Here is a 22,772-nt window from a genome sequence, read left to right as displayed (position 1 = left end):
ACCTCCGAACACGAGGGCTGGCGAGCCAGGCCGCCATCATGAGGACTTCCGCAGGTGCAGGGAAGCACATCTGACAGTTCTGGCGTCCGTCCTCGGGAAGAGGGAACGAGGAGTGGGTGTTCTCACCCTGATGGAGAACGGGTCCCCCAACCTGCCAGAGTGTGGTCTGCCAGACACCGGCGACCGGGCGACCTCGGCGGTCCCCCTCCACACACTGGGCCTGTGGGCAGCGGCGGGCGGCAGGAATCAGAAAGGGTGTAGACAGGAGCAGGGGCCCCGCAGAGTTTGTATGTCCGGGATACTCTAAATTCTACCAAGACGCCCCTAGCTGGACACGTGAGTTTAGTGAAGCCACGGGACACGGTCAACATACAAAATCAGTTACACGTTACCTACCACATGGGAACACGTCCAGTTCAACATGAAAATCACGTTTGCAACAGCCTTAACAATCACAACGTGCCTAGGGGTAACAGTGTGTGCCCCAAAACTGGAGTGTGGGTGGCGGCGTGGGGCGGCCCCGTGTCCACGGATTGGGGCACTGGGGGCTGTCAGTGTTCTGTTCTCTGTTGTTTTGCTGGGTTTTTTTTTAGGGAGGGGAAAACACAGGGAGAGAGACATCCATCCATCAGATGCCTCTCGTGCACACCCCAGCTGTGAACTGAACCCCACAGCCCCAGCACGTGCCCTGACGGGGAGTCAGCTGGCTACCTTCCGCCTTGCAGGACGACGCCCAGCCCCCGAGCCATGCCGGTCAGGGCGGCTCGAGACTCAGTCCGTGTTACGGGCTCAGTTGTGAGCCCCCACCCCCCACCCTGTGACTGCATATGGAGGTGGTCGTGGTTAAGTGAGGTCACAAGGGCAGAGCTCCGCTGCCACAGGGCTGTCCTGAGAAGGGTGGGCGTCCTCCCTCGCCCCAGGGAGAGGGGCCTTGCCAGGAACCAGCCGCTGGCACCTCGGTCTTGGGCTTCTGGCCCCAGAACCAAGGAGCAGCCTTTCCGTCGTGAAGGCTGAACAGACTGACCATCCCGCCCGGATGTGCAGCTTCAGGAAGAGCCCCGTTGAAATCCCAACACTTTTTAAAAACACTTTTACAAGCCAATTCCAACCTTTATGTGGAAAAGCCGAGACAACTTTGAAAAAGTAGAGAGTGTCACAAAAAAGACACATTCCCCCCGATTCAAGACTGGCCTCAGAGCTGCAACAGCCAGCATCCTGGGGGGCTGGGGGGACGCGTGGTGCCATTCGGCGCTTGGCGCTGGCACAGAACGGGGCACCCAGCGACAGACCCAGGAGGTCCGGCCGGGCTCTGGCTAACGAGGACTCTTCGGCGAATGGCGACTTTCCGCTCCACACCGGAGGGCGCTGCGGTGGGTTCCAGGCCTAAACGTGAGAGCGAAGCCTAGCCCTCCCGGGAGCTTCACCAAGGGAGCCCCCCCTGAACCTCCGTGCAGCCGCACCCTGCAGCCCCCCAGGTCCCTGGTGTGTGCTGACTGGGGTGGGCTGGGGGATGCGTGGCCAGGCACACAGTCCCCGCCCAGCACCCTCTCGGGAGGACCACGGGCCCAAGGAGGCCTTGCCTACCACGGGGAGGGGGCAGGGCCACGCTCTGCTCCTGACCAGCAGGTCCTCTTGGAGGGCGGGAAGGGCCCTGCTGGTGGCCCAGCACCTGGACGGGTGCACGGCTCAGCAGGGCACAAGGTCTCCTGACACCCCTGAGGACCCAGCAGCCACAGAAGGGGCCCCGCCCTCTGCACTGGGCACAAACGGTGTGACAGCAGACACCGAGGTGTCAGAATGCACAGCAGCTTCCGCCTCACACGACAAGGAGAAATAGAAAACCCTTTTATTAACATGTTTTACATGTACAGTTTATTCGCTAAGCAACATCCACATGCAGAACTGAGCACTAAGTACAAACCTCTACGGACGGCGGTGTCGGCTGCGGCGGCTCCCTCGATCCCGGGTCCTGGCGGCCACTTGGCCGCGCTGCCCGTCTGGGGCCGGCAGGGGTGTGTGGAGCCGAGGGACAGGACCCCCAGGCCTGGCAGACTTGGTCCAGCGGGTCCCCCGGGGCACACAGGCCCGTGCAGGGGGGACGCAGAGCCCACCCCCCCAGGGGCCCTGGGCGGGGGACGGCGGCTGACCGGGCCCGGCCGCCACCACTCCCAGCCCCCAGGCAGGACACGCCCGTCCCCCAGGGCCGCCACCAGTCACAGGGAGGAGCCGCCTCCGGAACGTCCCCGAGTCCCCCTCAGTGTCCAGTCCCTCCTGGAGCGTCAGCTAGCCGGCTCACATCACGAAACCCCGCGGTCGGAACACAGTTTCCCGGCAGAAGCCTGTTCACACGCCATCCTCTCCCCCGAGTGTCTGCGCCGCCCACGGATCTTTGGTCGCAAGAAACAGGAACACCGCCGCGGCGGGCGCGGGCCTACATGATGTACACCTTCTCGGCTTGCGAGAAGTGGAAGACCTCTTTGGTTCTCGGGCAGACCACCTTGTCGTCTTGGCGGATGGAGAGCAGAGACTGGGAAGCAAAAGCGGGAGGCGTCAGCCCCGACCCCCGGAAACGGACCGCCCCCGCTGCGCCAGGCACGTCGCCCCGCCCCCTGACGCCCCCCCAGGCCTGGCCCCGCCCCCGGGCTCACGTTGTAGCCGTAGACGTAGCCGTTGGGCAGCATCATGGGCGGGTTGTTCTCGTTCATCACGTCGCCCGAGATCTTGCAGACCAGGCGGGAGTTGGCGCAGTGGGCCATGGGCAGCGGCTGCGCCAGCCTGTTCAGGGAGCGGCTGCACACGGGGCAGTCGGGGCTCTTGGAGCTGCCGTCCTCCTTGTAGCACTGCCTGTGTCTCGGGTCAAGGAAGGGTCACGGGGTCACAGGCTCCAGGGCGAGACCAGGGGACGGAGACCCCTCCCTGCCACGCAAGCCCCAAGCGGAAAACAAGCAGAGTTTCTCTCCCAAGGCAAAGGAGGCCCTGTGTCCGGCAGGAAACCAGCGGCCAGGGCCCCCCAGCCAGCCCCCCCCGCACCCCCAGCCCGAGCGCGCAGAGGGCAAGCACACTCAGCCAACCCCGCCCGCCCGCCGCCCGCCGCAGCACAGGCGAGAGCCCTGTGTGCCTGCGCTCCTCGGGGCACCGGGAGGCCGCGGGCTACGAGCCGGCTCTTCCTCTCCAGAGCGCTCCCCACGGGCTGGGGGCAGCCCCCGTCCCATCACGGGCCACGCCTGCCGGCCGTCAGTGACAGGAGGCACACAGCCCTGACGGGGCCCCAGGGGGAACCCACAGGACACTCGGGGGGCACCCAGAGGTGCCGGAGCCCCACGGGAGGGCCACTCGGGGCGGTCCCCGCTCTGGCTGCGGTCCGCGGGCGTGCGGCAGGCGGCAGGGTGAGCCCGAAGGATACGGAGTCTTTATGGCCGAGAGGCCGGCCTGCAGGGTGAGGGTGAACACGGAGTTGTTCCCCAGCTGGTGCAGCCGGTAGTTGTCGTACCGGAACTGCTGGATCAGCATCCGCCACCGGGCCGGGTCCAGCAGGTCCTGCAAGGGGAGGCCGAGGCTGGGATGGCACACGGGCCCGCTCCCTCCGAGCCGAGACTCCCGGAGGGCACCCGTGGGCTGCGCCCGTCACCTGGCCGGCTGGGGCTCCAGGAAAAGGGCAGACTGGCTCCCGGGCCCTGCTGCCCTCGAGCGGGGGAAGCAGCGCCTGCCTGTGAAGGGCCACTGCAAGGCTCCCGGGCAACACCCCCTCCCTGAGCCGGAGGTTCAGCCGTTCTCACGCTGGTCACAAACCTCCCCTAGAGCAGCTCAGGCTCACCCCCTGGAGCCACACACCATCCGAGGCCCTCGAGGGGCTCAGTGGGCACCGGGCAGTGGGGGGGGGGGGGGTCGCCATCTGAGGCGGGTGGCTACAGGGAACACCCTGGGTGGAGCTGCTTCCGCCCAGACAGCAAGGCTGGTCCCATCCTCTACTCCTGGGGTCCCAGGGATGAACCCTCGGCCCACAGGGGCTGCGGGAGGCGGGCCTTTGGGAGGCAGTCCAGCCAGGGGGTGGAGCCCCATGCCAGATCAGAGCTCCCGGGACCTCCCTGATCTCCCTGACGTGCAGCGACCACAGGCCCCAGCCCCACCCCGGCCTCCAGGAGGGTGGTACACGTGTCCTGCCGCTCACAAGCCCGGTCTGAGTGAGAACAGCTGCAGTGACCAGAGGATGTGCATGCAGAGGGCACTGCTGGGCACAGGCACACACCTGGTGGCGGCCAGGTGGGGGGCAGCAGGGGCGGGGAGGGCTCAAGGGAAGGGGAACTCGGTCTCCAGGGGACTGTGCAAATGCGGATGGGAAAGGCCAGCGGTGGCTGGGTCAGGACGAGGGACCAGTCCCTGGACACTGGAGGGACAGCGAGTCACGACAGGACGGCGCCCACGGGCACTGGAGGGAGGGTCTGGGAGCTGAAGGTGCAGCCACTTCCCCAGCCTTCACAGTCAAGTGCGGCAGCAGAGCAAGGACTGGGGGAGGGACCCGCGCACGGACAGGAAGCAGAGTGTCAGGGCGCCGGAGGGCACTCGGAGGGCGCAGCCCAGCAACCCCGCCCAGGGGACGAGCACGTGGGAACAGAGGGAGGAGGAGAGGCTGCCGCTCGGTCGTCAGGCAGAATGTCTTCCTGGACGCGAGGAGCGGGGCCCTGGGGCGATTCAGGCACCAGCGGTTGGGGGGCCGCCCTCAGGTTTCACAGGAGACAACCCCACCCAGCCGGCTGCAGCCACGAGGGAAGGGCCTGAGCGCACCCACCTGCACCAAGATCCCTGCGCCCAGGGCAGGCCCCAGCGACAGCCGGGCTCTGGGAGGCCCGGGGGAGGGGCCGTGCTCGCCAGGCCCACACAGGGAGCTCTCCTGACCCACGCTCTCAGCACAAAGGGGGACCACGCCGGGAGAAGGCCCGCCGGGCACGGCGGTCCCGGGCTGAGCGCGAGGGGCCCCGTGGCCAGCGGTCACCTTGTAGGGGGAGATGTGCGTGTCGGGCGGGAAGGCCAGCATGCCCATGACCTGGCGGACCTCGTCCAGCTGGCTGCCTTCGGCCTGACTGAAGTGCTTCCGGGCGTGTCTAGAAAACAGCGTTGTGGTTCTTCTGAGTCGGCATTTTCACCTCTAAGGACCTGAGTTCATTCTACCCTCAGTGACCTGCACGGGGCCTGCCGGGGGCTTGGCTCTCCGGGGCCAGACCCCCGCCCACACGCTTGGAAGGGGAGCTCAATCCGACACTCCCTGAGGACGGGGTCCAGGACGCTGGGCTGCGGCAGGCCCGGCACCCCGGGACTGGACAGCGCAGCCCTCCCGGTCTGTGGTGGCCGCCCACCCCGACCCCCGGAGACCCCAGGCACACAGCAGAGCCGCTGAGCTACAGGGCACCGGGCTCCTGGGCCTGCATGCCCACCCCCTTCCCAAAGGCGCCCCTGTCACCAGGGAACCCTGCCCTGGCGGGCGCCCAGGCAACCCTCTGCAGGAGAGCCAGCCCCCGTCCCCATCCTTCTGCCTGGACCGCCAGGCCTGCCCCGGGGACGGTCCCAGGAGGCCCTGGACGCTCTGCGTGCTGTCACCGCTTCCTCCCGTGCCCGCAGCGGAGGGCCGGCCACCGGCCTACGGGCACTGGGGCCCGGCAGAGGGCCTGGTGTGTGGGGGCGCTCCTGAGATGAGGAGCCGCGGCACTTCCCACGAGGAGAGAGCGAGCTCATGGCCCCCTGGCTCCCCCCTCACGCCCTCCCGCCGGGGCCAACGGTCAGTGTGGCCGGGGACTCTGGACTGAGGGGCCCGGCCCCCGCCCCCCCCCCAGCAGGCCCACCCGCCACCGCGCACCTCACGGCGTCCAGCCTCTTGTTCTGCCGGACGAGCTCGATGAACTCCTGGATCCTCAGGCTGAACTCCAGGCAGCTCTGGGGGCAGAGACGGGACGCAGGCTCGGACGGCGGCCCCCGCAGCCGCGACCCCACGGACAACCCCGACGGATGCCGTGCACGCAGGGCCTGCGAAGGAGGCTCAGGGCCACTGGGGCGGCCTGACCCCGGCCCGAACCGCGGGCCGCGGCCTGCCGGCTCCCGGGTCTGCAGGCCCAGCCCCTCCTGGTGGAGCGCGGCCGGAGCAGCGCTGCCACCCACGGGGCCAGCTGGGCGGCCCCGACAGGGGTGGCCTCGGGGGAGAGACAGCCAGGAGTCACCGGCAATCCCGAGTGTGTGGCACAACAGCTCGAGGGAAGCAGGTGGCCGAGGGCCCCCCGTCCCGAGCCCTTCTCCCGGCCGCACCTCGCCGGGCCCTCGCTGCCGCCGGCCTCCGAGTCACGGAGTCTACGTCCCACCGCCCTGACCTCCCGTCGGCCCACCAGGACAGGGGCTGCACAGAGAGGCAAGCCCATCCCCGAGCTGAGGCCTGGCCCCTGGGGGGAGGAAGGGCCAGCAGGTGGGGCACCCGAACACTGGGAGGACAGTGCAGAGAGAGAGGACGGCCGGTCCCAAGGCCCCGGGGGACGGCTGCCCGGCCCAGGCGGTGAGCGCCGAGGCCCGTGTGTCCGGCAGGTGCCAGCACGGTGGCCGCACGGGAGGTTGAGGCGTTCTGCGCGCCACCCGCAGGTGCTCTGCACAGGCACCCGAACACTCACTTGGGGGTCGCAGTGACCTGGAGCCTGTTTGGGCTAAACCGCCGTGGCAGGGGCAGGGGAGGAGGCAGGCACTGTGCCCGCAGACGGGAACCGTGCTGCCCACACAAGCAGCCGCCGGCTGCAACCCCTCTCAGTGGCTTCAGGCGGCACTCGGCCCGCCGGCCACACGCAGCGCCTGTGGCTTCAGCACCACAGCGCCCAGCCCCACGGGGCGCGGACGGAGACCACCCCAGCGGGCTGGGCCAGTCCACCCACACGCCCCACACTCGACACCCACCAACCACGCGTGCGTCTGCTTCTCCCGCCCGGGCCCCCCCACCACAAGCGGCCCCACAGCCAGCAGTGCCCGCCCCCAAGCCACAGACAAGGGGGGGGGGGCGGTGTCTGCCACTACATGCTCCCCGCCACAGGCAAAGGTGCAGGCGCTTACCTGGCGCCCGCACGTCCACACCACAGGCGCTCACCACAGGCGGGCCCCTGCCTGCGCGTCCCCCCGCCTCCACGCGGGGTGGACCTTCCCCAGGCCCGACCCGCCTGCCTCCCAGGCGTCCAGGCTCAAAGCGGCAGAGCCCCTGGGAGGGTGCTGCGGGGACGCCCAGGTCACAGCCCCGATGCTGGCGTGTCTGTGCGCTGTGGTGGCCTCTGCCCCACCCGCTGCACGTCCAGACACAGCGGACCCGAGCCCCGACCCAGCGGCACCCTGCCGACCGGGCGCCACCGTCCTCGGTGGTCAGAGCCCACTGGCGCAGAGGTCGAGGACCAGCTGCAGGCCGTGCACAGGTGACCGCGCGTGCGCGGAAGCACCGCGGTTAGGTGATTGAGAAGCACGCGACGCCTACCACGCCCTGCACTGCCTGTGACTTCCACGGACACACAGCACGCCACGGGTCCCTGCGCACACGCCCTCACCTGCCCGGAGACCCCCGGCAATGCCCCTGGACGGTGCCTCGGCACAACCACCTCCTTCAGACGCCCCTTCTGACCTCCTGAAACCACGCCTCCGAGCTTCTTCCCTCCTCTCCAGTCCTGGTGGGCGTGCGAGACCCCGCCCACCTGGGCGTGGCCCTCCCAGGCGCCTTTCCCCTCCCAGCCTGCGTGCGGGGCTGTGTGCCAGCTCACGCGCACACACTGTCGTCTGGCACGCACACTGCCGTGTCACTAGGACATCTTGCAAGCCCACTGTCGGGTGGCTACGTTCTCTGGAGGTCAGCGGCCATCGGCGGGTCCAGCCTCGCCCGCCTGCCCGCACGTGGCTGCCGGGCCCCGGCCGAGCGCACCCGAGTGGGCGCCCTCGCCAAGCAGCCGTGGGTCCGGGAGGAACGGGCTCGCAGAGACGCCTGCCGAGACAGGAAGCCCATTTCCTTCCGACCCGCTCCCGCTCTGCGAGCAGCACGGCCGGCCGGGGGCGGGGGCGGGGGGCGGGGCGGGAGTTACGTACCAATTCTGGCTTTCCTTTTAGGGTTTCCATACCAAGATCCTCACTTTCCTTAGGGGAGCCACTGGCCACTCTACTTTTCCGTCCCGGCTTCGCGTCATGCTCGCTTTGGCGGCCCTGAGTGGCAGAGAGTGTCACCCTTGGCTGGTCACCATGTGCACACGACAAACGCAACCAGGGAGGGTTAGAGGCGCTCGGTTCAGAAAACAGACAACGGAGTTTTCTAACGGAGGCGGGAGGGTTAGCACACGCTGCACGTTCCTGCAAGCCCCCGGTGCGGACACCGCTCCCTGGGCAGGTTCAGACTCCGGTTGCGCGGAGGTGTCCCCTTCCAAAGCCGCTTGCGGGTCTCAGAGAGCCGTGCCCGAGACCACCCCGGCCGGACACTCGGCGCCAGGCAGGCCAGCGCCAGGCTCCGCCCAGGGCTCCCCGCACCCCGTGATGATGCGGAGGCGGGACAGCCCAGCGCCCAGCCCCTCAAGCGCTTACATGAGGTCACCGCCTCGCTGCCTCGGAACGTGATGCTTAGAACATCCGCCCAAGACCTAGCGCGGAAGGGGGCGCGCCACCCAAAACACCCCAAACCCAGCAACCCGGCCGAGGCCCCGCATGGAAGGCCTCCGCTGCAGCAGGCGGCAGAGCCCCGCCCCCAGCACAGCCCCGCCCCGCCCCGCCCCCCGGGGCGGCGCACCTTCATCTTGCGCAGCCGGGACTTGTTGTCGTGGCACCAGGCCAGGCAGGTGGCCGTCTCGCGCCTCTCCAGGGACTCCTCCACCTCCTTGGCCGTCAGGAACATCTCGATGTTCACCAAGTCCTGGGGAAGGAAGCAGTGCGCGCTCAGCGCACAGGACCCCGGCTCCCCCGGGCCTCTGGCCCCCTGGCCCCCTCCCCAGCGCCCGCAGGGACCACTCTGACCTCGTCCGTGCACCCCTGCCAGTCAGCTCCCGCGGGCGCAGAGAGCTCTGTATGTGGCCAGGCCGGGCTGCAGGGGCCAGCCCAGCAGAACCTGGGTTGGCGCGCACCGGACCCTGACCCACCCACCCCACACACGGACACCTTGACACGCCAGCACCCCCTCCCCCGCTCTCCGCAGTGTGTCCCTCTGAGGACTCATTTACACTTGAAATGTCTGACGTGGGGTGACCAGGGTGCATGGGTGAGGCCGCGGCTGCTGAGCCTACGGGTCCCAGCAGAGCCAGGCACCCAGAATGCCCAGCCGGCATGGAGGCGCCCTCCCACGGGGTCGAGACCACCAGTGCGCCAACGCCAGGGAAGGCGGGAGCCTCGGGAAGTGGAGCTTTGGGGGCACCTCTCTCCTCCCTCTGGGCACGGACAACATCCAACAGAAAAGGCCCTTCGCTCTCAAGGGAACCCCAGGGACTCTGGGCGCGGCCGGTGTCCCGCACAGGGGCCGGCCCGGCCCAGGTGGGAGTCACACGTGGGTGCAGCCCCAGAAGGGGCGGGGTCAGGGTGGGGTTCCCTGCGGGCTGGGTCTCCACGGGCAGCACAGGGCAGGACCCTCTCACAGAAGAAGTTCCTTCTGTGGATGTGGGTCACAGACACCACCTCGGATCTGGACAGGGACAGCGTGGGGGCAGGGACGCTCGCCGCCTGGGGCAGCTGTGACCGAAGGCGAGAGCAAGCTGCTCCTGTGCCGGCTCCACCGGAGCCGCAGAAAACAGATCAGCGCAGCCTTCCCTGCCACAGGCCCGCCCCAGCGGCCCCAGCCCGCAGGTGGGGGCGGGGCAGGCAGCACTCCTCCCCAGCGGAACTCGCAGGAGCTCCAGGGCGGGGCTGCGGCCGCGAGCACGCCCCGCCCGCCTGGCGCACCTCGATGCCGCTCTGCCGCGCCAGCTTCACGGCCGTGTTGTAGTAGCCGCAGCGCAGCAGGTGCTCCACCATCATGCGGTCCATGCGCTTCCGCTTCCACAGGCTGGCGGCCGCCGGCTGGTCGCTGCTGTGCTCCTTGAGGTGCTCGATGCGGCGCTTGCACAGCTTGGCGCTCTCGTCCTCGGCCTGGATGGACTCCACCGCCTGGGAAGAGGGGCCCAGAGCGCGCTCAGGCCGCGCCTTCCCCACGGCCACGCCCGCCGCCCCGAGGCCCTGCTCGCCCTCCGCGGTGGCTGCTGGCTCGGGTGTTCTGCTGCCCTGCGGCCACCTGGGTCTGATTTCCACGTTACAGCTTCTTACTCAAATCTCTCTCAATCCTCACCTGAGGACGCGTTGACTGATTTTAGGAGGAGCAGAAGAGGGGTGTGGAGAGGGAGGGAGAGACAGAGACACACGGATGAGCTGCCTCCCTTACGCACCTGCACCCGGGACCCACGCGGGACGGCCCCTCAGCCAAGGTGGGCACCCTGCCCGGACAGACCCCGACCCCGGTGCACGGACGGCGCTCCGACCACGGGGCCAGCTGGCCAGGCATCACTAAACCTTTCGTCGTTAAAAGCTGATCGGTTGTAATACTTTTTTCATTAAAGTCAGTTTTCTTCGAAAACGGCACAGCCAGACAGCGACGCCCCACACCGGCGCTGCAGGCTCAGCCCCCCTGCACCCGCCGACCGAGGCAGGGCCCGTGGGCCCGCTCTCCGCCACAGCACCCCACCTCTGGCTCCCAGCTGCCGGCACAAGGGCAGCTGCCGGGGCGCCTGCTGCCCCCCAGGGTGGCTTTTCCTCACGCCGACTTTACAGTTTCCGTGTGCAGAGCCTGTGTGGGCTTGCTCTAGTTCCCCGTGCTGGCCGTGGACGGGCCCTGCTCCCTGCTCCCTGCACCGCCCCTGCGCCCGCCTGTCCGCCCGCCCCCGGGCAGACACGGGCAGACACGCGTGGCTCCGACCCTCCCGGGTCTCCGGCTTCTCGTCCAGCACTTGGCCCCGGCACACCCCCTCGGGCCTGCTGGACAGCTCACCGACTCTCACCGCGGCCGTCTCTGGCAGAAGTGCCAGAACGTCCGCTGTAAGCAAGCACCTGAGGTTTCCACTTCCTGAGTTTTACCTGGTTCTTTCTACACGGAGTCCCTGCCGTGCTTCCTGTCTCTGCGTGTGCTTGCCAGCTTGGGTTTACCCCGTAAGCACAGCGTGGACGGCGGTCTCTGACAACCTATCTCTGAAGTCTGCGCGCCTGGGCCCTGAGCAAGGGTCATCGGGTGCACCTAACAGACCTGCGTCCACTGCCTGGCACTGGGAGGTCCCCCGGCCGGGCCCACTCCCACAGCCTGAAGGGCTGCGATGCTGTGTCGGGGCGTCCGCAGAGCGCCCTCACCTGAGGGGCGGTGCTGCGGGGTCCCTACAGCGGACCGGGTCCCTGGCACACCGGGCCCTGGAGGGGCCCCACGAGCCCAGCGTGGCCGGCGCACCCTCTCCGGCTGCTCTGTGACCCCTGCCTTCCCGGTGACTCCTGTCTCCTCTGCGGCTCTTTGAAACGCTCAGGGAGGCATGTCCGACTCTCGTGCCTCTGCCCCGGCCGGTGACTCCGGCGACCGCCTGACCTTCTCTCACTCTCCTGTCCCCTTTCTAAGACCAGCACACATCCCCAGCTAAGGGTTCTTAAAAACAAATAAAAGGTCACGTGTTGGGTTGTTTCCAGCGGGCACACTGGTGCAGACACCCCATCTACCATTCCCAGAAACAGGTGACCACCCTGCAACCACCCTGCAGCCTGTGTGGGCCTGGCCCACCGGCAGAGGCACGAGGTGGGGCTGCCTGAGGCCACGGGGTGCGGGCAGCCAGACGGGGGACAGTTGTCGGGCACGGCCCCCCCGCCAGCCCTGCCCACGGCCCCCGGGACGGCCGGACCCCAGCCGGTCCCAGGCCCCATAGGCGATGATCGCCCACCCTCGGGACCACCAGACGGCCGGCACCAACCTTCCTCTTGAGGACACTGAGCTTCTCCACCACGCCGTCCAGCAGGCTGACCACGGAGTCCACGGCCGGGCAGCTGCTCAAGGTCTTCTCCAGCTCAGCCACCACCATCGTGACGTGGCTCGTCTCCCGGTCGATGTTCTTCTGCGCAGCCCGGAAGCGTTTGTTCAGCGTCTCGTAGGGCACCTGGGGGGGAGAGGCGGAGGGGGTGGCGGGCCCCTGCACGGCACGCCCCAGGGTCCTGGTTCTCTAACACACACGTCCCCTCCAGAACCTGACTGGGACCCGCGGAGCCCGGCGCGGGTGCTGGGCCACTCGTGTTCCCGGATGACGGGACCAACGCGGAAACGCACGCTGTCCCCGACCCACAGGGCGGATGCCAGGCGAGCACCTCAGCTGGGTGCAGCGTCCAGTCCCGCTTTTCTCCAAACGGCAGCAGGGCATCGTCAGTATCCAACCCCCAAAACTCGTATTCTAGGATAAAGTTTAACTTCCCAACGTTTTTTAAATCCTCACCCGAGGACATCTTTGTTGATCTTAGAGAGAGAAGGAAGCCGGGGGGGGGGGGTGGGTGCCGAGAACGAGAGAGACACACACACGTCAATCCGAGAGAGAAGCATCCGTCAGTCGCCGCGGGTACGCTTCCCAGCGCGGGGGCAACCCTGCAACCCTGCTGCCTGGGTTGTGCCCTGACCGGGGACTGAGCCCGCGACCTTCTGGTCTACGCGGCGTCTCTCCAGCCGACTGGTAAGAAAGAAAGAAAGCCACCCAGCCAGGGCTTTTCCACCTTCCGGTGGAAGAAACCGGTTGGGACCCAGTGCACATGTGGGGTGCAGGTAACGGGAACGGCGGTGTGCGCGGTGGCCCGGACCCGCACTGCCTGCCTCCACCCCTCCCAGGCAAGACCTCACCCGCCCCCCACCCCCAACCCCCGCGCCCTCTGCCTGCTCCCCAGGGCTGAGGTCCAGTCCCCACCCGTCTGGCTGCAGCCCTGGTGCCCTCGGCTCCAGGACACGGTCCACGGCCAGGGTGCGACCAACACACACCCCCGGAGGGGCTCCTGGAGGTCACGCGCCGCGCTCCCGTGAACAGTGCGCGCGGAGCGCAGCCGTGGGGCAGCCTCCCGCCCCCACGGCTCCTGCCCGGGCTCCTCCTCCCCGGAAGCTGCCGCCAGAGGCAGGAGCGGAACTCCAGAAACGCCGAGGACCCTGAACCACACTGAGCCGCCGCTGGAGACCGAGGGAGAGCTCAGGACCCCTCGACCCCCCGGATGCTGGGGGGCGGACCCCCAGGAGGAAGACCGGCCCCGGAGACTGGCCTCGGTGGAGCCCTGCGTTCCCGCCCGCGCGGAGCGGGAGACGCGATCACCGACGGCGAGGAACGGAGGGAGGCGGGGAGGCGTCCGAAGACGCGGAGTAAGACTGACGTCAGCCCACGTCAGCCCGAACCGAACGGGGACACAGGGCTCGGCCTGAACAGACAAGGACGACGCGACTGGAAAGGCGACCGACCGCAGGGATTTTTCTGGGAAGTAAACAGAAACCTGCCCCGAGGAGCGCAGGCCGCACAGCCGGCAGCGGACGGGGAGGACCACGCGGAGCTCCGAGGCCCCGAGACGCGCGGGAGCCGCCCAGAGGGGTGAGGCGGCCGGGAGCAGAGGGGCGCCCGGGAGACGGCCCAGCCCGAGCGCCGGAGGGAGCAGCAGGCACGGGACTCGGACCGGCGTCGCCGCACCCTGGTGACGTGCACCGCGGTGCCGGGAGTCTCCGACCTCCGGGGATGGACGGGGGGTCCACACCAGGAGCGAGCACAGGAGGGACGCGGGGGTGGGGCCGCCACGGCGGTAACAGGAGGGGCCTCACCGGTGGGCGGGTACAACCCCTCCCAGGGGCACCGCAGGTGCACCCTCGGCGAGAGGCCACGGGGCGAGGGCACGACCCCAGCACAGCTGGAAACCTGCGTGCACGTGGGTCTGCCCTCCACCTGGCGGATTCCCAGCCTCAGAGCGGAAGCCTGTTTCCGAGCAGTGGCTGGTCAGACCGTGGGCGTGACACCCAAGGGCACGAAGGGCCAGGCGTGTGTGTGCGCTGGAAACAGCCACGAGGAAGTTCTGACCCGCCTCGCTAGGGGGCCGCCGCACCCCAGAGCACAGACGACGGTCTCAGAGAGCCGTCTGCGCCCTGCACCCCCCGCAGCACCCTGCGCAGGGGCTGGCACACCGGGCAGCCCCAGTGTCCAGCTGCGGGCAGAAGGGTAAGGACGGGCGGTCGTACACGGAGGCGTGGCTCGGCCGCCAACACAGGCCACCCTGCCGCAGGCTGCAGCGGGACGCACCGGCGAGCACGGGGGAGGTTGGCCAGACACAAGAGGCGCCCCCCCAGCTCCCGCCGACACCCCATCCCGATGTGACTGGGCCTCTGGGCGGCGACCGAGTCACAAGGGAGCAGCCTCTCGCACGCACGGGACCAGGGCCCTTCACAGGGGCCTGGGGGCTCTCACCACCCACCGGGTCGGCCCTGCACTCGGGAGGGGCCTCGCCGCGTCCCGACCCCCGGGTGGCCGGCCGCCAGGACCGAGGCCAGTCCCTGGTCCTTCACAGCAGCCTGAGTTGACGACGTGCGTCGCCGCTGGATTCTGGGCGCCGTGCTTCCCGCGGGAACTCCAGGAGCGGCCGGCCAGTCTCTGCGCGGAAGAGCCAGCTACAGGCTCCGCCCGGACTGTGCCGGACCCGGAGGTCAGGGTGGGAAGCACTGTTGTCTGGACACGAGCCTCAGCCCCCACGCACGTTTGCGTTCTTGGGCTGCTGCACACAACGTCGTTTTCTTGACTTCCTTCTTGACTTCCACTCCTAAGACGCACAAGCACCACCCATCGGGCACGCGGAGCGGACCTCCCGCTTGTCAGTTCTCACGGGGCCGCGTGTCCTCCTTGGGATTCTCCACGTGCAAGAGCGTTTCGTCCGCAGACACGCTGCCCCCCCCCCCCTTTCTCAAAGGTCTCACTCACTCGCCGTGGGGGACGGGGGGAGGGAGGGCGGCCGAGAAGCACCGACGCAAGAGAGACGCAGACCGACCGCCTCTCGCACGCCCCCCCGCACCGGAGACTTAGCCCGCAACCCGGGCCTGCACCCTGACCGGGGAGCGAACCGGCTCCGGTGTGCTGGCTGGCACCTGACCCCTTGAGCCGCGGGCAGGCAGGGCTGCCTCTTCCCTCCGTCTCTCTCCTGCCCCACCGCCCTGGTCAGACCCCTCGGGACAGCGCTGGACGGCAGTGAGGGACGAGACCCTCGCCGTGCGCCTCCGCAGACGCCCCCACCGGGGCAGGGCAGGACTCTCCCGCTCCGTGTGCACATGCGTGCATGGGGGGGAGTTTCCACCACGCGGTGGCGCCGAGTTCGGCCGAGTGCTGTTGGGCCTGCTCCACGGGCCGCGTGGGTCCCGGCACCCGCACTCGCTGGTGCGGAGCGCGGTCGGTGGCCCCAGATGCCCGCGTCTGGCTCTGGTGTCGGGGACACGGACTGGCAGACGAGTGGGGAAATGCCCGCCCCTGCTTTGCTGTTCTGTTTCTTTTCTCTGGAGAGCGCGTCAAGGGTCCCTATCAGCTCTTCTCCAAGCACGGGACAGAACCCACGCATGAAGCCACGGGGCTCGGGCTTTTCTCCATGCGGTCCTGGGGCTCCCGTTGACGGCCACGGGCCGCTCACTCACTCCTCCACCCGCACACCACCCAGCGGTCCCACGGGACGGACCCACCATCTCCCTTCCTCCCGCCTCGCGGGCGCCTGCGACCGACGCGCCACACGGGGGCGGCCTTGGGTCTCCCTCGTCAGCTCGCGAACTCGGCTCCTTCCGGCTCCTGGGAGTCTTCAAGTCTGTCGCTGGCTTCTCAACTCCGGCTCCGCCTTACCTGCTCCACCAGAGGCTCGCGTCTGCCCGGCTCGGGCCGTCCCGGTTTCCCCGGTAGCCGGGGCGCTGCAGCTGCAGGAAGACGCCCGCTTCCTCCAGCAGGGAGCCGACGCCGTCTCCGCGGCGCTGCCCCGCCCTTCGGCAGCTCACGAGGACGCCCTCCCCGTCGCTGGCGTCGCAGCTGAGCGGGAGCCGGCACCCCCAGCAGCCCCCCACGGCCCCCCACGCCGCCGTCTGCCTCGGCGAGCGCGTCTCCGCCGCGTCGCCAGGGCTGGCCGTGGGTTTTCTGACAGTGTTTGCTGACGGAGAGACGGGTTTTCACTTGTCACCGTTGTTCTCGGCCACTTCCGCCGGCACCGGAAGGAAGGGTTTTCCCAACAGCCCGCGGACTCGGATCTTTCACAACTCAGAAACGCCCGAACGGGTTTCTCAACGTCTATCACAAAGCCGCCGTATCAGCCACGGGCGTCCAACCCTGTGGGGTCTCTGGGCCCCACTGGAGGAAGAGAGTGTCTTGGGCCACACGTTAAACACGCAAACACTAACAAAAACAAAAAAATCTCCAAACGTTCTAAGTACATTTACAGCCTGGTGCTGGGCCGCAGCCACAGCGGTTCCGGGCTGCGGGGGGCCCTGGGCCACTCGCGCCCTCAAGTGCAGGCGCCCGCCCCTCCGAGACCTGGGGCGCTGCCGTGGGCCTGGGGTCGGCTCCCAGCAGCGGGGCTCCGTGCTGCCCCGCGCCGGCCTTTCCGGGCGGAGCGCGCACCCCGTGGGAGGCTCACCTTGGGCAGGAGTGGGTCGGACCCCCCCCCGTTTTAAGTAGGCCCCTTGAGAAACTACACGCTTCTGGTCGCCTTCACGGGGGGCGCCAGGACCAGCCCCTCCACACTGTCCTCCCCGGCCCCGTGGAGAGGGCGGCGGGGGCAGAGCAGGGGAGCAGCACCTCCCGGGGCAGCCGGCGCGCACGCAGCACGGAGCCGGCCGCCACCAGCGCGAAGGAGGCCCGGCCGCCCTCCCCTGGGCCCACTGCCCAGTGCCTGGCACGGCTCACGGAGCAGACACGGGGTGGGGGGCAGGGAGAGGACTGGCTGCGGCCCAGGAGGGGCCACCGGAGCCCCTCGAGGGGGAAACCGAGGCAGCAGAGCACCGAGGGCTGGAGCTGCAGCGCGGACGGGGGAGGCCCAAGCACAAGTGACCGTGGGGGCGAGCAGGCTCAGCCGAGTGAGGGGCCGGGCGAGGCGGCGGTGGGTGGGAGCAGGAGGGGCGGCAAGACCGCTGGCCCGGCCAGTCGGCGCTCTGCAGGGCCCCGCTCGGCTGCAGCACCGAGGCCCTGCCGCTCGGGAAGGCTCGCCCCCGGCCCCGTGTGCAGCTGCTCCGATGGCAGGCCTGAGACTCCACACCGCACACCACACCTGAAAGGCCCGAGGGGCACCGCCCGCCCGCCGCGCCCTCGCTGCCCCCAGCACCCACGGCCCAGCTGCTCCGCCCAGAGCCCGAGGGCAGCACTGGTCACGTGGTCCTGCTCGCACGCCGTCACGGGTGCTGGCCACCCTGGGCTCCGAGGCCACCGTCTCCCTCACTAGCTGCCCGCCCCAGCTGCCCTGCCGCCGTGGTGCCGTCACAAGCCCAGAGCCCTGCAGGCCCAGCCTCGGGAACGCCCCAGGTCACGCCGACGGGGCTGGGGCCTGCGACACTTCAGCACGGCCCGCACGGTTCCCCCAGGCACAACTCCAGCGCTGCCCACGGACGCCAGCCCAGGTGTCCCACACACTCGCCTCGACCTCACCTCGACCTCACCCCGGTCACCGGGGCTTCCCCGACTCGGCATCTGTTTGAGAGCCGTGCGCTGACCACAACCAGGAGCAGCGAGCGGGACTCCTCCCTCCACCCCACCTGCACACTACCAGGGAAGGCCCAGGCACACGCCACTGAGGCCCCGTCCGTGCGGCCACACATCGACACAGGGGCCGTGCAGGCCCCGCTCTCCGGAGGAGGTGGCGGCGGCACTGGCCGGCACGAACAGCTGGTGCTCTGGGAGGTGTGCGGGCAGGGGCGCCGCGCAGCGAGGGCCCGACGGGCGGGAGCCCGGGGGAGGGAGGACGCTGTGACTGCAGCGCTGGGGCCGGAGCAGGCAGTGGTGTCGGTGCCGGCCCCTCTGGAGGCGCCCCTGACTCCGCAAGTCACCCCCCGCCGGAGGAGGAGGGCGTTGAGCCACGCCCCTCCCCCCCCGCCCCGTGCCCACTGCCTGGGACGTGGCACGCCCGGGGCCGGGGCCCCCACGTCCGTCCGTCTCTGGCGTCCCCGCCTCACGCTCCCCCAGCTCCAGGTCACGCGTCCCCAGGCCGGCCAGGGCCGAGTTGGGAGACCGCCCTGACAGGTGCGGTTCCGGGCGTGTGCCCGTCCCCACACGCTCTACGACAGGTACAACCCAGGCTTTGAAACCGCAGGGCACTACTCGGTTGAAAGACTGTCACCAACTCAGAAGCACAAAATTTAAAACTCCCGCAGAGAACGGCCCAGTCGGGAGCAACACCCCGCCCTCCCCAGCCTGTCTCCTGTGAGGAGAGGACCGCCAGGAGGGGGGACCCCTCGGCAGGGGCGCTGAGACGAGGCCCCCGGCAAGGACGGAGGTGGGCCCAGGTGAGCCTGGAGGAGCCGGGGCCCAGAGCCAGGTGGCCAGACGACTAGGCCAGGTCCCACCTCGTCGGCCGCACACACTGCCTGGTGTGGGGGTGGTGAAGGGGGTACCTAAAGCACGACTGGACTGCAGCCATCTGAAGGAGAAAATAGGAACGTACCAACGTATCAATGGGGATCATCGGCAGAACTTGGAGAACGAACGTAACTTACTTCTACAATCAGAATACTATCAAAAACAAAGTCAACACAAGACGGTGGGCACGGCACCCACGTTTCCCCTCTTCACCCATGGAGGCCTGAGGGGCACGCCCTGCCCCCGACACCCAAGCACACCCACGGGGACGGCCACAGCCAGGCTGCCTTCCCACGGCCGCTGGCGGCGACGTGAACATGGCTCCCACGAGGCCAGATCCAGCCGAGATTCTCGCTGCGGTGACGCCACCCCCAGGGACACCTGCCAGGTCGGGAGAGGTTCTGAGGCCACGCTGCCGGCATCCAGTGGGCAGAGGCCGGGGGGCTGCGGAACGCCCCACAGCGCACACCCCCACGGCCACAGCGGCGGACAGGCCTGTGCCACCCACCGCCGCAGGATCGGCGCCGGCGAGGACGCGGTGCCTGTGCCAGAGCAGGGGCGGCGGCACCTCACCGCAGCTCCTCTCTCTCCCCGCTTCTCCAGGCCCCAGGCGCACCCTGTCCCCGCCGAGAGCGGACCCCTGTCACGTCTGTGCGCTGGTCCAGTGCACGCCTGTCCCGTCACCCTGCGGGGCAGGGGCCCAGGGGCCGGAGAAGCACAAGGACACTGTTGGGGGCCCAGCCCACATCCCCACCCCCTTCTTTCCCGACCTCGGCAGTGGCAGGTGCCGACAGCACAGGGGGTCCGGGGGGGGGGGGACTCGGTGGGACCCGACCAGCCCAGGGCAACGCCTGGTGGAAGTGGCTTCTCTGGCTGCAAACGTTCGGCTTATAAAATTGTTCTAAAAAAGGGGCAGAAGTTTTTTAAAAATCTGGCAAGCCCACTTTAAATAACTTGACATTCACTTCTTTTTAACTTCTCCTCGCTGACTTCAGAGAGCAGGAAAGCCGGAGAAAGAGAGGACACGGACTGGCTGCTCCACTTCTTCGCACGGCCCCTGGTGGCTTCCCGCACGTGCCCTGACCGGGGCTTGAACCCGCAACCTTGGCGTATGCGGACAACCCTACAACCCGCCCGCCAGCCGGGACCAAAGACGCGGAGCCCCCAGCTCTGGCCTTCAGACCGTGTCTGTCAGCGCCAGTGGCCACCTGACGGAGGACTGAGTGAGACTCGGCCCAGAAGCTAACAGCCCCCCACCTGACGAGGGGCCTCAGGCAGCCTGGTGGCCTGGCCTGTGAGCCCCACGGTGACCAGCACCGCCCCAAAGGGGTCCTGTGACGGGCGCCTGCTCCAGGGCCCGTCCTGTGTCAGCGAGCAGGACGCCCGCCCCTGGGCCAACGCCGCCGCAGGGCCGCCTGGCTCCAGCCGTGTCTTCTGATGTGGGCTCCATCCCCCTCCCACACTCAGGTGGCACCGAGCTCCCAGCGCCCACGCCTGGCAGGAGGAAACACCTGGGAGCTGGGGGTCCGCCAGCAAGTGGTGACCGGGGGCAGGACTCGCAGCAACCCGGCCACACTGCACCCACCACCACGGGTCACCGCGAGCGTGGGCGGGGCGTGGGGCCCCCAGGGAAGGAATCCAGACCACTACTGCCCAGCCAGGACTCTCCCTGGAATATTATGACCTTGACCTTTGAAGGCATTTACTCCCAAGTGCTTCATGCTAGTCAATCACCGTCAAACCCTTCACCAATCCAGTGAGCAGCAAGCACAGGCCCTCCCACCGGGAGCGCCAGTCTCACCCTAATGGAATGCGGCGTGGCCAAGTGACCGTCCAAGGTCGCCCAACCGGTAACCAAGTGGCAAGGGCTGCGTTTCAGGTCTGGTGACACACCGCAGAACGGGCTCCCATTAGACCATCGGGGCTCTCCTTTGCTCACAACGTCCCTAGTTAGTGACTGGGAGGGACACATCTGGCACGGAGCTTCCGGAGGGCAGCCGGCCACCCACCGTCGGGCCCTCAGGCTGGGCGCCCGCGACCCCAACTCGCCCCGTCACCAGCCTGCCCCACGCCAGGCCTGCCAGAGGGGCAACGCCGGCTGCTGGAGTCGCAGGGGCCACACTGCGGCCCCGGAGGGCGAGGGCGGCGCCGGGCAGACGGGCTCCCCGCCCTGCCACGAAGCCCTCGCAGGCCGGGCAGGGCAGCCACGGCCACTCCCCACACCTCGCCACACCCGCCGGGCCGGCCCCGCAGGCCCGCAGACCCGCAGGCCCGCAGACCCGCAGGCCGCAGTCCCCGCCGCCCCGGGAAGCCCGGTCCCCCGGACCTCACAGTCATGGACCTCGCGACCCAGCACCCGCAGACCCCGCCCCGCAGACCCCCACACCCGCAGGCCCCACCGTCCCCGGCAGCCGGACCCCGCACACTCGGCAGACTCGCAGGCCCCAGACTCCGGCCCCGTCCCCGGGAGCCCGCCCCCCGCCCCCCGCCCCGGACCTCACAGACCCGCACTCCCCGACCCCCACCCGCAGACCCCGCAGACCCCACAGACCCGGGGAGCCCGGCCCCCAGACCCCGCCCGGCGCCCCGGGCTGCAGCCCGCCCCCCGCAGCCCGCCGGCCCCAGCCAGGCGCGGTCGCCCCGCCCGCAGACCCACCTTAAGGGTGGGGTACTCCTGCACCTTCAGGGTCATGGACAGCTGAGCAGCCGACTCCTGGACCGCCATCTTGAGTCGGCCAAAACATTAGCGGGCGGAGGAGAAGCGCCGCGCGGCACGCCGGGTAGTGGCGTCACGGGCCGGGCGGCCGGGCGGGTAGGTGGGGCGACACGTCTGCACCAATCGTGTCCGCCCACTGGCCTGGCGGCGGAAGGAGGCGCGGCCGCGGCGTGCGTGCCGAGAGGCATTGGACGCGACCAATCACCGCCGGCCTTCCTCTGGCCCAGCCAATCAGTGGCAAGACCAGATGGGCGGTTCCCTCCTTGAACTCAGGGCGGGGCAGGGTGGCCTCGTGGCCCGGGATTGCCCCCGGTTGTCCCGCCGCCCTGGTCAGTGCGCTGGCCTCCCTGAGCCCGTAGGGGTAGGATGGGTGGGGGACCCAATCGGCCAGTTGCGGCCGGTGAGCCTGCGACCTGGGAGGGGCGCGGGTGTGGGGACGACCGGATTACTGCGGAGCCGCACTTGTAGGCTGTAACCCTTCGTGGCAGGGGCCCCCGGTGGCAGGGGTCCCCGGTGACAGGGACCCCTCGTGGCACTAGTGGGTCCTTAGCCCGAGTGCCTCCTCTGGCAACGTGGCCAAACGCCTGCAGGCCAGCGGCCGTTGGGCCCCATTTCCAGATTGAAAGCTGCTTAGGCCCACATGCGGACCCCCGGCTTCCTATCGGAAGAGGTCAGGGGGGTCTTGAAAACTAAGTTCCGGGAAAAGCGGCTCCAGAAGCAGAACGGGAGGCGGGGGCAAGGCTCTGGCAACCCCCGGTGCTGGAGTCCGGTTTCAACCATTTTACAATCTTTTTTATGAAAAGACTTTATTTTTAGAGAGAGGGGAAGGGAGGGAGAAAGAGGAAGAGCACACGTCTATCCATTGCCTCTCTCCTGCACCCACGGGCGGGGGGTTGGGGCGGGGGGGTTTAGCAAGCCGGGAATCCAGGTGTGTGCCCGAGAGGGATGCCCGGGATCAACCGGGACCTTCGCTTTACGGGAGGACGCCCGAACAACCGAGCGCCGTGGTCAGGGCAACGATCTCTGACCACGATTATACCTCGAAGTATAACGACTCTTATACTTTCAGATATAACTGGCCCTTTTTTTGAAATAGCAAAGAAATTAGATTTCATTAGTTAGATTTTCACATTAGACCATCTCTTACGTTTCACATTTCATGCTCACTTCTGAAACAACAACAACAAATTTAGTGTTGGAACAAAACCCTTAAGGCGACACAAGTGAAGTTGCCTCCCCAGCGTGGGAACCACTGGGACTCTGCGCAGCCCGCATGCCACGCGGCCGCCTGGCACACCAGCTTCCTCGCTGGAACCTGATGGTGGCCACAGGCGCGGATTCTCCAGGATCACCAGAAGCACTTACAGCCTTCTTCCTGCTGGTGAACAGACCACGTGGCGTGTACCCACCGATATTGGAAGTGTGCAAAAGTGAGAAGGGTGCAGATGGAGCCTCGTGTCGGGACATTCGGAACACAGTGTTGGTGTGACTAGAAAAAG

General features: G+C 68.5%; 1 protein-coding gene across 5 annotated transcripts; it reads right to left on the bottom strand.

The window, feature by feature from the left end:
- Positions 1-1,828: 1,828 nt before the first annotated feature.
- Positions 1,829-21,357, bottom strand: MAEA (macrophage erythroblast attacher, E3 ubiquitin ligase). Of its 5 annotated transcripts, none has more exons than XM_045834123.1 (10): positions 21,214-21,357; positions 11,943-12,125; positions 9,910-10,113; positions 8,771-8,893; positions 8,083-8,196; positions 5,849-5,925; positions 4,991-5,099; positions 3,404-3,537; positions 2,649-2,844; positions 1,829-2,527 (listed from the first exon to the last, which is right to left on the bottom strand). In XM_045834123.1, the coding sequence occupies exons 1-10, from the start codon at positions 21,280-21,282 to the stop codon at positions 2,432-2,434; spliced, it is 1,305 nt and encodes a 434-aa protein (XP_045690079.1). In that variant the 5' UTR covers positions 21,283-21,357; the 3' UTR covers positions 1,829-2,431. The 5 variants fall into 5 exon arrangements, with proteins under 5 accessions (XP_045690079.1, XP_045690078.1, XP_045690081.1 ...); XM_045834122.1 differs by lacking the exon at positions 21,214-21,357 and adding an exon at positions 20,359-20,732; XM_045834125.1 differs by lacking the exon at positions 8,083-8,196.
- Between the last annotated feature and the right edge of the window lie 1,415 nt (positions 21,358-22,772).

The sequence above is a fragment of the Phyllostomus hastatus genome, unplaced genomic scaffold (assembly GCF_019186645.2).
Source record: "Phyllostomus hastatus isolate PE091 unplaced genomic scaffold, TTU_PhHast_1.1 phas_contig_196, whole genome shotgun sequence".
NCBI lineage: Eukaryota > Metazoa > Chordata > Mammalia > Chiroptera > Phyllostomidae > Phyllostomus > Phyllostomus hastatus.
Note: the sequence above shows the minus strand (reverse complement) of the source record. Positions and strands in the feature narration are given on the sequence as shown.